General features: G+C 45.0%; 1 protein-coding gene across 1 annotated transcript in view; it reads left to right on the top strand.

The window, feature by feature from the left end:
- The first annotated feature begins 12,927 nt into the window (after positions 1–12,927).
- HOXB9 (homeobox B9) overlaps positions 12,928–16,221 on the top strand; it is a 4,195-nt gene continuing 901 nt past the window's right edge. The window contains exon 1 of the mRNA XM_009892191.1: positions 12,928–13,435. Coding sequence (XP_009890493.1) covers positions 12,928–13,435 — 508 coding nt within the window. The remainder of the gene's footprint in view (positions 13,436–16,221) is intronic.

Here is a 16,221-nt window from a genome sequence, read left to right as displayed (position 1 = left end):
GGAAGGAAGGCGCCTTGCTAGACTTGAAACTAAAAAGGTCATTTCGACAGGATTGCCAAGTCCACTTGGAGGGGACTCAGCCTTCTCCTGTCGCCATGTGTTTCTCTCCGTCTGCATAAACTTGCGTCCCTCCGCAGCGATGCAGAGCTAGGAAAGCAGTTGTGCCATAATGAGGTACCTTTAAATTTAATTTCCTGTCCCTCCCCTGCTTTATGGATTTCTAATAACAATGTTGAAAACCAGAGGAGAAACCTATTAAAGTCTCCGGGACAGAGGGCTTATGTAAATAATTGAAAGTAGCCAGGCTTAATTGAATTTCCCAACAAATGGATGGAATAGGAACAAATGGAGTATTTTGTTGAAGGGACCGCCCGGTGCTGGATGAATTTCTGTTGCTCATTTCCAGACAATTTTGAATAATATTGCTCTTTTTTTTTTTTTCCCCCCAACGGAGAACTCTTGCAAGGCTTTAAGTGTAATTCAAAATACCCCAAAATACAGCAACTGAAAGAATTCCTAGAAAGAAACAGAAACTCTCCCGAAAATCATTAAAACGAAGATTTTGGAAATATTTTGCTGGCATGCGGATATACGGGGCAAAATAAATTCTCGCTCGAGTTCTTGGACTTCTAACGGTCTTGGCAAAGGGAAGAGGTTTAATTCTGGAAAGTTAAAGGCGCTTGACCTATCCATTTCTTGTCTGACCATAGGCTTGTCCGAAATATTTTGCTAAGTTATTTTATTTAAGACCAACATAACGTTTCTGACCCTTTTGTACCTGTAAAAAGGACTTTTTAAGGCTTAGCGCCCAACGCCTCCGCCCAAAGCCTCTATTGCTAATTAAAGGAAGCCTCGTTTCACCAACTCAGAAACTTTACCGCATATCTGGAGATTATTTTTTTTCCAAGCGAAGCAGCTCTTCCTCTGTCCCCCGGTTTTGGGGGGTCCCGGACCCCGCGGCCGGGCCGAGCTGGGGCTGAGCTCAGCCGGGAGTCTGCAAAGGCACCTCTGGCGGTCCCGGACACCCCAAATTAAATTTGCCTGCCTCGGGAAGGTTCTTATGTGCTTGCTCTCTGCCGAGATGTCTTTTCGTTTGCCTTCTCCGCACTTTCTAAGTTTCTGTTTCGCCCTGCAAAGAAACAGGGAATTATTACGAAGCGGGCGTGCGGGAATTCCCACCGCCTTCTCCTTCCTGTTAATTGGAGTTCTCTTATTAATTGGCGTTTTCCGATTAATTGGAGCAGAGAAGGGAATGTGGGGGTTTTGCCTGGGTTCCGCTGTTATCCTCGGGGCTTTGCAGGGTTTGCTTTCCCTTAATGCCTCGGGAGGTGGGTGCGGAGGGGAAGAGACGCTGCGGGGACACGCGTGGGTCATTCCTTGGGTTTTTCTGCCCGGCACTAATGACTCTGTCTAATTGCGGGTTCAGTCCATAAAATCAGGGGCTCCCGCTCTCCCTGAAGGCGGGAGGAGCGTGATTTCGTGAGTTCGGGGTGGGTACGGGACCCGAGGATGGAAAAGCAAATCCTCCAGCTCAGCCTCGATGGGGAGTGCAGGAGGCCGGACCGAGGGGCTCCCACGGGCTTCCCTTTCATCCAACTCGTGGGGTTTTTCCTCTTTTACTCTTTTCCCTCAGCAACAAGTAGCCGGGGAGATGCTGCCCCTTTGCCCACAGGGCCCGGCGAGGGGAACCGCAGCCGGAGCTGCCCCTGGCGGGGTTTGGCCATGGTTTTGGCCCACCCAAGGGACTGTCTTGCCCCTCTCCCGGGGTTCCTCTTACCCCTCGGTACCCTGGAGCCCTGGCGAGCGAGAACCCCTCCTCGGTGTCTGCCCAACACCGTCGGGACCCCTCCAGTCACCCCCACTCGGGGCCGGGGCACCCCGTGTGCCTCGCACCCCTCCACCCACCCGGAATTCCTGGCTCTTTGCGTGGATCATAAGGGCTACACGGGAATGTATTTGGGGGTTGTGGGGGGATTTTTGTGGTTGTTGGTTTTAATTTTTATGCGTCTTTCCTTAAGGCAGAAAGTTTAATTTCCTTTTTACCGCAAAGCTCTTTTCTCTCTGCTTTTCCCTCCTTTCACTGGTGGGAAAAAAAAAAAAAAAGACACCACAAAACAAGAAAAAAAAAACATACAAAAGGAAAAAAACAGAATCAGTTAAAATGTTATAATGTTTGTCTCCTTGGCAGAGAAACAAAAGCTCAAAAGCTGCGCCGCCGCCGGGAGCGGGGACACGCACCGGGGCCGCCGGCGCTCCCGGCCCGCTCCTCCCGGGGACCGGTGGTTAAATACACCCCCGGCCAGCGAAGGGGCGGTATTTATTATTTATTCCTCTTTTATTATTGTTATTATTACCAGAGCTGTAATGATTCGAACATTCGTGTAATATATATATATATTTGCAACGGGTGGTTAAGAAATATCACAGTGCAGTTTTGTGAGCATTGCTGTTCTGTCCTTTGGCTTGATGGATAGCTGGAAGAGAGAAAGAGTCCACGCCGAGCTGGTTCCCCCTCAAATCCAGGCGCAGCCATGTGGAGGGGGAGGGAAGGACGAGGGTTTAAGGCCAACTTTTTAATCTTTTTCCTATAAATGACACAAGCACCTCCCGTTAGTAACATATTCTGCTTGGGAATATCCGCATGACTCCTAAGGAGCGGACACCAAATACTCCCAAAGGCTAACGCTGATGAATGGGAACTGTGAAAACCAGCTGCTATAACCATATTTTAATAAAAATGCCGCTTTGTGAAGATCTAAGTAAGTCACAAAGAAACCCATAATGAGATCTCGAGATTCAGTGCCATTTCCCTTGGATGATCTGTAATAGATTCTTCTATTATGTAGGTGTGTGTGTGTGTAATGGATATGTGCACATATATACATTTACTGATATATGCTCACGCAAACACTTGAAATCCCTCCCATCCCAGCCTATTAATTATTTTAGCACTTATTCCCCTGACAAGTAGAAGTTATCTTATAGCTAAGACATCCATTTACTGTCTAAGAGCTCTAACTTGTCTTTGACGTCTGAATTTAAAATGTCTTTAAAAACTTTAGCAACAGCCAGAAGGGGTAAAAAAAATTCCCATTACCTTAAAATGTTATTCCAGCCCAAGAATTAAAACTAATACATCACCTACTTAGATTTGGGGTTCTTTTTCTTTGTTGTCTTTTCTCCCCCTTACTGTTATTTATTTTAAACCTAATCGCGAAATTAAATGGCACATGCAGTTTTGTTTTTCACGCTTATCTTGAGTGCTTTTTCTTTATTTATGTTTTTGGTTGCAATTTAGGGGCTGGGGGGATGCTTCATTTCCAAGTTGCAGCAGTGAAAGCTCTGCTAAAATATATTCCTCCTGCCTGTTTTGTCTGAAAGAAAGAGCTTTTAGTAAGGCGAGTTCAAGTGTGACCACGACTTTTGTCTTACAAATTGCATTGGCATAAAAAATAAAGCAGAGAGTCTAGAGTTTGGGTTTTTTTAATCCTCTTTGCAGGAAATAGAAAATATTCGACAAATTTTAAAATTGCTGTAGGTGTGGTACATTTACGTATAGAAGATTTTATGTATGCATGCCTGCAAACACATGGTGCATAGAGGTATGTAATATTATAGGTCCCTCATGTGTAAACGTAATTGAAGTTTTAATGTAAACTTTAAGTTCTTGCCCTCCTCAGATTTGATTTAAACTTGAACCTGCCCATATTTGTATGTCAAAAAAGAGAGAATGAGAGAAATGACGAATCGGGAAATAACACAAAAATCTATATTAATTTCAAATTATAGCCTATAACAACCTCCCTCTCCCTTTCTATTCTCTTTCAAATGGGTGTTTGGGTTTTTTTCGGGGGTCGGCTGTTCTTTGTGGGTTTGTTTATTTGTTTTCGGATTCCACCCTGTCTCCCCGCCCGACCTGGTGTAAACTGTTTGAAGTTCAACAACATGGCTAAGTTTTATTGTATTTCCGGTACAATAGATTTATATACCGTCCCATCCAGGCTTTTAAAGGCTTTTCAAATGAAATGAAGCTATGTCATAGTCCCGTTTCTGGCTCCTCCGTACATCTCTTGAACTCGGAGGATTTGTTTCTTCAATGAACTTTTAAACTCCCCTAAACTTGCCCTTTCGGGACGGGGCTATCTCTGCCTATTGTCTTTCCAGCCTTTATTATTTCTTTTGCTCACCCCTTTTAGTGATTTAATCCACTTGAAGACATACCCCCAGGTTACAAGGTAAGAGGCTTTGTATTATATATATATGCACAAATAAAAGCGTTTTGTGGCTTCACCCGATGGGCTGGGGATGTATGGTCCTATGGTCTTTTTTTTTTTTTTTTTCTAAATAGAAATTTTGGGGGATTTTTTTTTTTCTTTTCTGCCAAAATTCCCCCGCGGAAGTTGGTCGGAGCCCCCCGGGGCCTGGCCGCCCCCGGCCCCTCTCCTCGGCTTTAATTCTCCCTTTTATCACCACCCAGTCATTATTTTATAACACACTTTTCCAACGCGGGGTGCGCGTTGGAAGGAGGAAAGGACACAATAAGTTTCTCTGTGTTGCTGTTTACACCTTTAAAATAGTCACAATGACGCTTTTTTCTCTTGCTTTAATTGATTTATATGTCCTTGGCTTTTTTTTTTCTTTTTTTCTTTTTCTTTAAATGAATCGGTTTATACTTGCTTTCAGGGGAGGAGAATATGAATTAATTGCTTTTTTTCCGGAACTCACTGATTTGACTCTATTCTCTGCGGAAAGTTATCCAAACCCCGACAGATTTAGATACCAAAAAAAAAAACAAAAACCCCAACTAGTAATAGTGTTTTAATACGGAGTCTTGATACATCAGCTTCATATCGGAAACGATCCTTTAAATTAGCTTTCCAGAGGAGGTGGGGGAAGAACTTTAGGAATTTTTGCTCTTTTTTATAGCTGCGATAATCGCTTGTTTCTCAAAGTCAATAGCATTTTACTGTTTCCTCTGGTCTATTTGTAAACTATTTGTAAAGTCCTGCAGGAGGGATCCGCTCCAGACACTGTACATAGGAAATCATTTGAATAGTTATTTCGTGCAATCCGAGGGGTTTTATTTCGTCTCTGAAAAGATCCTTTTGTTGCTTTTGTTTCCTAGCAACTGTTTTCTATTATAAAAGTTCAGATTGCAGATGATGTCAAACAAAATGGCCGCCCAGGCGCCTTTCTTGGGAATTTTAGCCTTTGACCCAAGGCTGAACTAGAACTGCTCTGTGAATTAGGTAGTTTCATGTTGTTGGGCTTTTAATTTTAAACACAAGAACATCAAACTACCTGATTTACTCCAGTTATCCTCCGCGCTCTTGTTTGCTGAGGTCAGTTGCCCCGGGAAGGATGGGGTGACATCCCTGTATCCCCCCAGCTCCATCCCCTGTGTCCACCCCTCCATCCCTCCATCCATCCCCTGGACCGGACCGGTACCGGGCGTGGAGCCGCCGGCTCCGTGTGTCCCCCCCCACGCCGCGCCGCCGCCGGGCCCCCGCACCGGGCAGCGCCGGGGCAGGGGTGATGGTTTCTTTGTTTAAATCCCCGTTTCAGGGATCTTTTGCGAGACGACGCAGTCACGCCCAGAATCATCAAGAGCGTATTAAAGATCTAATTAGGCTGAGGCGCCTCTCAGACGCTACCCCCCCACACCCTCCCCCGGCTCCCCAGCGACGGGCAGCCCCCCGTTAGTAAACCCCTCCGGGTACCCAACAAAGTTGGGGTCTCGCATAAAAATATATCTGTATAAATACCCACCCAGCTAGAAAGAAATATAAGCGTGTCTTAGTTTAGTAGCTGCCTTCTCCACCTCGGTGGAAAGGGTAAAATGTGGGTTTAGGGAACACAAAAGAACTCCGTCCAGCTCGTGAGTTGAATTGTCCCCGTTGATAAAATAAGTTTATTAAAGGCCCTCCTGTGCATCTCCGCAGCGCTTCTTGTTGGTCGTTTCTCTGGCAATGTTTATAGGGACCGGGCTGGCGAGAGGGGCTCTGTGCCTTTGCCTATACGGATAAAAATACCGGCCTTAGCCATCAGTGCTGGATATTGAATTCGGTGTATTTAGTCACCCAGGAGCTCCTGCATCTCCTAAGGAACATGCCCACGTCTTTAGAGACTGATAAATGCCAAGCCGCGGGCTGTACGCGTGTAACCGCGCAGATATGCGCGGCTGATGCTCGTTGCTCGGCCGTTGATCTCGAAGTTCATCAAATAAAACATCTCCAGCCAAACCTTGGCGAGGACCGCGGCTGCGAAGTTCACGAAACAAAAGGGTTTAAGTGGTGTCAGAAATGCCCACAATAGTTTCGCCACGTCCTTCCTCCGTAACTCAAAGTGTTGCACGTGGGAATACGCTGATTTAAAAAAAAAAAAAAAAACCACACAAAAAAAACCACCAAAACCAAAAACTATAAAAATCCGCGTGAGAAAGCGGGAGTGCGGAGAGCTCTGCGTGTCAGAGTGTGTGCTTGGATGAAGTCCACCCGTTCCACTCTCTGCAAACTGGAAGCCCGTGGAGTTGTGTGTGTATGAGCCATCAGCTCATGGAAGGGATTTTCCCTGCACTGGTGTTTCAAATCCGCATAAAAACAAGTTTCACATGGTCCAGGCCACGGCTAAAGGCGCCTGGGACTGGATCTCCCTTCGAGGTTTGAAGAATTAAACTTTGATACCATAGCCAGGGTCTAAGCCACCATCAGCTGCTACTTTTTGTAGCCGAGGGGATTGCTTGGATTTCAGTTTGTTGGGTTTTGGGTTTTTTTTTTTCCACTCGGAGTGGTAAAAGAAAACGAAAACAAACAAACAAAAAACTTGTATGGGTTTTAAACTGGTGCGTGCTTTATTCTCGAAACTGGTGATTCTTGTAGGCGTAGTGCCTATCGCGCCTATAAAACAAACAGCCGCTCAAGGGGAGGAGAGGGAAAGTCAAACAGCGTAAAATAACTCAGAGTTTTCTACCCAACTCACAAGCCCTGTGACTCCTTCCTTAGAAACAACGTGCTACTAGTGCCCTAACTCAAAGCCCTTAAACGGAAAAGGACAATCTGGGAAAGTTAATCATAAACTATTCGGTAATAATGTCCCCATAGGCAACCAGTAACCTGCCTTGTAAATGTCTGGGCTTCTGATTTTGATCTCCCTCCTACCCACGTAAATACAGGAAACAAGGGCCAGGGAGGAGAATGGGGGACACAGAGCTGGGAAAGATCAGAATCAGGCCCGGGGGGTCTGTATTGCTGCCTGAAAACGGGAATTGGGACTCATTTCCCAAGGGCTTTGGGAAGGCAGGAGCGGGGAGAGGAGGGTGCGGTGGGCAGGGGGTCCCGCCTGTCCCGCAGGCGCCTAATTTCCCTTCTTTTCCAAATTAGAAAGATAAGAGCGACCTTACCTGGAGAGGAAGCTGTGTGGGGATGGCTAAAACAACAAACAAAAAAGATATCCTCCGCGCAGTAATTGCCTGGTTTGCGACACGCTGCCCAATTTCTGCGCTCACAGGCAACGAGCAACTGCGGTCAACGCACCAAATTTCCCCCCAAGTTCCTCCCCTGCCCGGGTCCAGCCTGTCTGATATTACCCCCATCCGGGCTGAGTTTTAATTACGGGCAAAAATGTTGTGAAAAGAGCTCGTCTGACAGAAACTCCCCACCCTTTTTTTTTGGGTTGGTTTGTTTTTTTTTTTTTTTGGTTACTGGTGGGGCTCGTGCTATGGGTTTTATTGAAATGGTTCCATCGCAAACTTCATTCTGGTACCTGCGCTTGTGTTTTCCCACCCTCTTCCCCTGCCTTGAGTGGGAGCGACAGATTTCTCACCATCACGGGCTGTTACTTCCCTTCCTCCCAAACTAATGCGATTTGGACGACTTCTTTTTTTTGGGGGGGTGCACCAGCAGCTCCCGGGGTGTAAAATCCGCGGCAGCCGGAGCAAGGCGGGCGCCCAGCTATTTCATGGGAGCTGAATATTATTTCAAGGAGGGAGGCGAGGGGAGGTGGCGGTGGTGGGGATTAGTCTAGTAGCCAGAATGTGGGTTCCTGAACAACAATCAAACTTTATTTTAACTTTCTCTCCTTCCAGCTTGGCTTTTCAAATGCACATACGCTTTTACTTTGCAGGGGATCGAAATGCTTTATTAACTGCTGAGATTACAAACCTCATTTGGAATTGGGGTTTTTAGCCAGAGTATACTTTCGGTCCTTGGAAAATTGCCCACATGTGTAACTTGTTTTTGCTTCTCTTCAGACAAGGAATTCCCCCCCCCCTCCCTCCCTCCTCACCACTTACGGATTTTTAACAGACGGCAGCATTCAAACTGAGAGCTAGCACAGGAAATGGCAAAGGTAGATACTTCAGCTTTTAGGCTACAGAAACTTATTTAACTTTTTTTTTTTTTTAAGGTTTTACTCTTCAGGAGGGATTTTTTTTTTTTTGGGGGCGTTTTTGTGCGTTTGGAGGGGTCCGTGACTGAAGTTCCTTTCATAATCTCTTAGACCTGCCTAAATGTATCATTCATCAATTATGTTTGCTTTATGCTGAGTTTTTATTTCTGTTTCCTGGCTTTGGGGAAAAGAAAAAAAAGTTATTTGCTTCTTGTTGTTGTGATTATCACTATTATTGTTATTATTATTATAATTTCTGAATGTTTTATATCGCCTAAAATAAACGCTCAGCCCTTTGAAGGCTGGGTTATCTCCGAATCTGGTCTCCAGACTCTCCATAGCCATGAAGTTCACTCTCAGCTTTTATCCTCTCTTAGCTTATCCTTATCGGCTTCCAAACCTAAACTGAAGAAGTAAATATGCCTAAAGTAATGCACGTTACACCCGACGCCGTGTCGGCCTCTTGGTGTAAAGATCCCAGTGACTCCCCCCCAGTCCTGCCCTGTCCGTGTCTCGGGACGGGGGGAGAGCTCCTCACCCCCAGGTCTCCTCCATCTTCCCCATATCCGTGATAAAGAGGCAAAATCAGCTGGAAAAAGGTGTCAGTTCTAATAAATGAAAACAACCATCCTTAAAAAGGGTCTAAATATGTTTCCGGTAAGAAATGGCTCATCCGCTGTTTTTTCTTTCTTATGCCAAAACTTATAAATCAATAAAAGGTGGCAATTGCACAGACCTAAAATCTGCATATTTTGAAAATCTTTTCTATTCGGTTGTTTTCAGCTTAGAAATGCCAACCCAAAGAGCTGTTTGTTAAGGATGGATTTTGGCAGTCGTGTATTTCAAAGCACTATTTGGAAATGGTTCCTTCTCTGCACAAACAATAAAGAGTATTTATAAACAGTTTCTGAGTTCAGAAGCCTCTGGCTTTCCATTGCAAGCTGACAATACTCCGAATTTCTCCTCACAGCCAAATACACTTGGCGCTGATTCTGAAAGCAGGAAAAAGTTTCCACTTCGGACTTTTTTTTTTTTTTTTTAAATAACTATTTCCAGTTCCACTTCCCTTTACCAACTCACAACAATCACATATCTAAAATTAATCTAGTTTGCGAACCGAGCAAAGCTCGCACATCCTGCCTCCTCTCTCCCAAAGATTCATCCTTTTAGACTTCTAGACTCTGCTCCGAGGTCACTTTCTCCTTGACGTTTCCTTCTCCAAGATTTTTCTGCAAACAGAAGAGCTTTTCATGTAATTTCTGATGGGCTCTATTTGGGGTTTTAAAACATAACCGCCTATATGGTGTCACCCGAAGCAGGCAGCACCGCACGACGTGCTCTCTCCAAGCGGGCAGACATGGGATGAAGCTGTAGTTTGCCTTAAGCCCCTCTCAGAAAAGGCTACGAAGAGATGAGCTATGGGGATATGTATAAAAAATAAACTACTGAACAAACGGAAACCTCCAGAGGAGCAAAAGCAAATGGATTTTGCAGATCTTCTTGTGAGGTTTCCATTCACTAGGGATCTGAAAGCCCTTGGTTTCTGCCTCACAGCCACACTCCTAAGAGTCGTCTTGGTTTAAATTTATATACTACAGAAAATTATATACTCACATGCTGACATAGTTCATCATTATTTATAGGAGGCGCACCAGGATTTTTTCCAAGAATATATTTATTACAGGTAAGACATGGCCAATCTATCTAGCAAACAGAGAACAGGTGTTTTGCTTCAATTAACGTTCAATAATTTCATCTATACTTATTCAACATCCTGCTACCAACACGGCTGTTTATCCATCAGTTGTATAAACACATTTCCATGCGCCAAGCGAGTTCAAGCTCCACAACACACTTAAATCAGCCCCTTTCCTCTCCCAAGCTCTCATAACATTTGCGGAGTCCCTCCGAATCTCTGGTGAAATAGTCTGATTTTTAAAAATCATCTCTGAAAGGCAATAAAGCCGAGAAATATGACAATGTGAGCAACCAGCTCGTATTTCACATCTGATGACACAGGGTCTTTTCATTTCAAAACCTCCCCAGGAAGTTAAAAGAAGAGGGGGGGGGAAGGAGATAGAAATGTGAAAAGTTGGAAAAAGCAGGATTTCCCCCCCCTCGTTTCACACAACCCCCTGTTCGGGTGAGATGCACTGGAGAGAGCAGCGACCCTGTCCCACGCTGCTCTCTGGTAGGGGATTTCTCTGCCTTTACCGGTTTAAACGCGAAAGGGGTGAAGTGGAGTTACTTTGGATTAACCCCCCTGGAAGGCAGAGGAGAGTTGGCGGGTCGGTGGGGAGTACTCACCTGGTGACATTTACCCACGGCTGGTTGTGCAAGATCTTAGCCCAGAGGCTGGAGAGGGTTCCCCAACCACTCCTCAAAGCTCACCTTGGCTGGATCCCGCGGACTGAAATCTGCTTTTCCAGCACAGGGAGGATTTTGAGCTGGTTGGGGGGCTCTTGCTACCCTGGTGGATGCAAAAATTAAAAATAAGTCTGACCTCCGCCATTAAGCTCCGGCTCTCTTTGCCCATCATCCCGACCCCCTCGATTTTTTTTTTTTTTTTTTTTTTAATGAAAATGGACAGCTTCCTAATAGCGCCTCATTTAGAGGATCTCTGGTCCTGGACATGGGGGAAACGTGTCCCTCCATTAGGCTGTAGGGCAGATGCTCATGGAAAAGCCCCGCATATAGGAATAAGGGAAAACCTAAGGCTTTGGGTGGAGATTTTTTAGCGCCTTCATAATCTTCCAGCATCAGTAAAACACCTCTGATAGCAATGTCTCACATCCGTTTTGTGTAGGCACGGACATATGGACACACACACACGCACCCGCTCATACAGACAGAGAGAAATGCGAAATACATTTTTCCTTCATTCCAGGCGGCTATTAGCACCCCTCAATGTTATTATTAGCCTGTTAATATAGACTTCCATCCCTATACACTTCAGGAAGGATTCGCGATGATTTATCATTCCTAGAAATCTCTTTGCCCTTCACTTTAAATATCCTTCAGTGTTGGGGTGAGAGGGAGAAGGGCGGAGGGGTAATAGATTAAAGGAGGCAAATTGATCCAGACTGTTACAGCTGAAGTCCAGAGAAACACTTTTGCCGTAATCATTGAGCGCACCTTTTCCTTAACCAACATTTACGACGCCGTCGGATCATCTCGCAATAAACGGATTTATCATCATAACTTGGTAAAACTGACCCCGTTACCCCGCATCATTTGGGCTGGGAGCCGCACCGTGTCAATCATTGGCTTCGATGCAAGGAAAAAAACACCCCGAAACCGTCGGGTTTTCGAAAACGCACGCAAAATGCAAGCGGGGGGTGGAGGGGTGTGTGTGTGACACGCACACGCACCGTGGGCACACACATGTGAGGTGTGAGGGGGGGGCACGGTGACTGAAAACGCGAGGGATTCCTTTTTTCGCCCCCTTTCTTTTCCACAGGCAATAAATTCAAGGCTATAAAAATCAAAGAAAGCTAATGTAAGTTTTATTAAACTATTTAACCATCACAAGTTTAAGGCATTCTGTAACAAAGCCGGATCAGTAGCGCACTGTATTTTACTAGCCTTGTAAAGTTAAATGAAGGCTTCTGATTTCAGCAATGTGGGAAACTATTTTAGCCCAAGCAAAGCAACCCTGAGATTATACCGCCAAACATGCGAACATGCGTTCATATGCACAGCTATTTAAAAAAACCCATATATATACATATATATATATTTATAAGCGTGAAGTCTAAGGCAGGCTTTGGATGCATCCAGGGGTTGCGGCTCGGCAGCTCGCTGGTGAAAGTTGCAATGCCACGTCCGCGCCAGCGACATTTTAAATTTCATATTTACCCCCATTATTTTACCATGTTAACAATCCATTTTCCCGTCCCAGCGGGTTAATTATTTAGAACACCCTCCCCACCACTCTTGCTACCCAGATCCATCTTTTTCTTTACAAAAACGCATATATGTGTGCATTTACGTCTATATGCTCGTAATGCAGGCACACACACGTATGTATATGAAATCAGGGCGGGGGGGTGTGTGGGGGTGTGATGGTTTGTACTTATTCTCTGTTTTTTTTGCTATGGTACTCTGGAGCCCGAATGGGAAAGAATAGCTTTTATCTCTATTCCCCCATGACCCCCCTTCCGGACCCCCCCTCTAATATTTCAGGAACAAATCTAGGAAGGGGATATATTAGCCCCAGCTCTGGCCGTTTGGTGGCTTTTCGAAACTCCTGACGTTTTGCAACATTGCATAAACATAAAACAATCCATCCTTGATATGGAATGCAAGGGCGGATGACAGCGCAGCGCAGCCCCCTCGGCTTCGATTGATTTACGCCGAGACTGACGCTTTATCAGGCACACGAAAAAAGTTTGACCAATCATTTTGCTGGGAGCTCACAACACAGCAGCCCAACTGTACTTTGTTGGCTGGGAAGTTGGAGAAGGGGGTAGAGTACAAATCTAGATCTGTCCTATATATTTTTTTCCCTTCATTGAACCGTGCTTTGTATGATGTCTGAGAATGTCCATTTCTGGGACTCTTAGCAATTATTATGTCGACTCTATTATAAGTCATGAAAGTGAAGACTCGCCTTCAGCTAAATTTTCATCTGGGCAATATACAAGTTCCAGGCAAGCTGGGCACAATGAGCATCTAGAATTCCCCTCCTGTAGTTTTCAGCCAAAACCTCCAGTTTTCAGCGCCTCCTGGACTCCTTTGAATCCACATTCTTCTGGTACCCTTCCTGCCGTCTACCATCCATATATTCAACATCAAAGCGTCCCATCTGATAGCAGGTATCTCCGGAGCTGGCTGGATCCAGTACCCAGAGCAGAGAACCTCCCCGGGCAGGGCTCTGTTAAGGCAGAGCCGCTGCTGGGCCGTCCCGGGGATGTCCATAAACAGGGAACACAGGAGTACAATTTAGAAACTTCTGCTGCAAGGGAAGGGATCGTTTCCAATCAAAGGCCCAGCTTCGAGGACAATAAAGTTTGTGAAGGAAGCGAAGACAAAGACAGGACAGATCAAAGTAAGTTATAAAAGTGAGGAAGTAAACAGTATAAAAGCTGGAGGAGGTGCAATAAAAGGGGACAATGCTGCGTAAAGTTTAAAATCAGGGCTTAAAGAAAAGTCTCAGCTCGCTGATGCCAACCTAAGGGGAGAGGTGGGGAGGGGAGAGGGGTGGCATTGTCTCTGCCGGTAAATAAAAATAAAAATAAAAATGAGCGTCGTCTCTGAGCTTAAACAGAGTCCAGAGCGCACAAAAGCTGGAGCGAGTCATCCTCTTTGCTACAGAGCGCTGGCTCCGGCAGCAGAGACCACTTTAGTAAGCGGGAGTAAATCTGCGCGGGTGCGGGCGGTGGGGAAGGGAAGGGACGGGGGGGAGCGCGTAAATGTCGGGGCGAAAGGTGGGGAAAGGGGAGCGGAGGGCGGCGGCGGGAGGGAGAAGAAGAAGGAGAAGAAGGGGGGAAAGAGGAGAAATTACGGAGGAAAAGTTCACGTGGGGGAAGTAAACAGCAGCGGGGGCTTTTCCCCCCCCGCCGCTCCGGTGCACCGGGCAGATGCGGGGACGGGTTCGCTCCCCTCCTCAGCGCCTCGCCGGCTTTCGGTGGCCGTGTCTTTTTTATTATTCTTATTCTTATTCCTCGTGTTTGTCTGTTTATTTGCGTTTTTTAATTGTTTGTTTATTAAATGCAACGGTTCAGGGTATGAATGTTTCAAAGCCACACTCCTTCCTAATAAAAAGAAAAAAAAAAAAGAAAAAAAAGGAGGGGGGTGTGTGTGCTTACAACTTAATTAGCTTTTATTTGTAATGTAGCCAGATTGGGGAAACAGTTAAACTTCAGCATGTGCTTTTTTCCGCGAGCTGGCTTGTCTTTTTTTCCTCTGGATATGGAAAAAAATATATATAATTCGCCTTGAAAATATGTAATAATACCATCAATAATGCTATTAATAAGACTGTTATTATTAATAATTATTATAATGATTATAATAATGCAATGGCGTTTGAGTAAGAAAGAACCAGTATCTTCCCCTCGTGCCGATCTGGCTGGTACCTGGTTTCCATCTGAGAGGTGAACCGGAGCCAAAGCCCGAGCAGGAGGCAAAGGGCGAAACTTGGCTTCACCCCCCCGGTAAATATTTTGCAGTGAAAGCCCAAGTTTTCCAAACTGGCAGAGGAACAGCCCCTGACGAGGGTATAACTCCTCCGAGTCTGTGCAGGACGCACTGACACAGTCATTCTTTTTCCCCTTGAATTAAGTTCTATTTTCCCCCCTCCCTCAAACGTGGAACAGCAACAGAGATTGCCATTGCAACCATACGATTAAAAATATGGTATATTCTCGCCCCTCATGATTTCCTCCCCTCCTTGTGCAGGATGTTATGGTGACTTTTTCTTTTTTTTTTTTCCTATCATTTAACTTGCACACAGACACACCGGCGCACACACACGCACACACACACACAAAAAGAAAGTCCCATTCTATTGTACTGGGCAGAGATCCAGAACAAACTGCAACCGTGAGGTGAATGATTTGAGAGAATTAAATATCCAGGTTTTGTGCTCAATGTCCCTGAAATTGAATATATAAAAATCTTGTCCAAGAAAATGTTATTAAGTTATAAGTAAGTGCAGGGACCCGCGCTAAGAGGATGCTGTGTGGTTTCTATGGCATGTGGTTACGATGCATATTTTGTTTTAAATAATAGTTTAATTTGGGCTGATGTTGAGAGCTTGCCAGGGCTGGAAGACAGAGCTGTTTTGCAGAAAGTACTCCCACCAATTTCCCTGACTCTTTCAATTTTTGAAAGTATTTCGCAATAATGAATCTCCGCCCTGTGTATGGCACGGGGATCTGTTAATTTATTTGCTGGATTTTAAAGAAAAGATGTGCCAGAACCTCTTCCCATTCACTTTCCTGTTTAGGGACTTGTGTATAGTGAATAGATAAAACAACATTTGAGTTTTAAAATATCTTATGTTTTAACGATCCAAGATATGACCAAAAAATAAAACCAAACCGAATAAAAATCTGTTATGAAGCAGAGCCCTCCATTGCCATCAAAGGATGGGTAGCAGGATTAACAGTATCAATTATTAACAGCTTTCTTCCTCTTTAATATTTAATTCTGCATATTAGATCAAGTCAATTACATTAAGGAAATAGCCGTGCAAATTTGTAAGAGGCAGTACTTACAGTGGAAGATTAACCGGATTATTTTTTTAAAAATATTCAATATATTTCATTTTACGTAGAGGAAACGTTCTGATGGCGCGCGCGTGTGTGTATGTATATATTTATAATGGTCCATTTAATTGGTGTAAAGGTTTATGGCTTCAGTCATAATTCCAGAGGAGGCGAAGGAAATAAAATAGAAATACGTGGACTGTCTATAACCCTTCATTTTTCTCTTTCCCGCCTCCCAGTTACCCAACGGTCAGCTAATATTTGCATGTGATTAGTAAACGCTCTATTATTTACCCTAAACCCACTTCACCTTTGGGTGAGACCTTCACCACTATCGTGTCCGTGAGGGTGGTTTCTGCTCCCAAAATGTTGTTGCCCCCCCTCCCCTTCTCCCCTCTTGTATAGGCTAATTCCTGAAATGTCCTTTCTGCAAAAAATTCCCACGTAACTTCTCCCACACGCGAGGGTGACGGGCAGCCTGTTATTTATTTTTTGGCTGCATTTGCAGCCCTGCAAACGTCCATGTCTCTGCGTAACACTGTCCAGATCTCCGGCAGCAGAGTCCATCCAGCCCTCAGAGGATGTTTATTGTATGGAGACCGTTTCTTGCCACATAGCAAAA

The sequence above is a fragment of the Charadrius vociferus genome, unplaced genomic scaffold (assembly GCF_000708025.1).
Source record: "Charadrius vociferus isolate BGI_N301 unplaced genomic scaffold, ASM70802v2 scaffold509, whole genome shotgun sequence".
Classification (NCBI taxonomy): domain Eukaryota; kingdom Metazoa; phylum Chordata; class Aves; order Charadriiformes; family Charadriidae; genus Charadrius; species Charadrius vociferus.
This window is presented reverse-complemented; position numbering and strand designations above follow the sequence as displayed.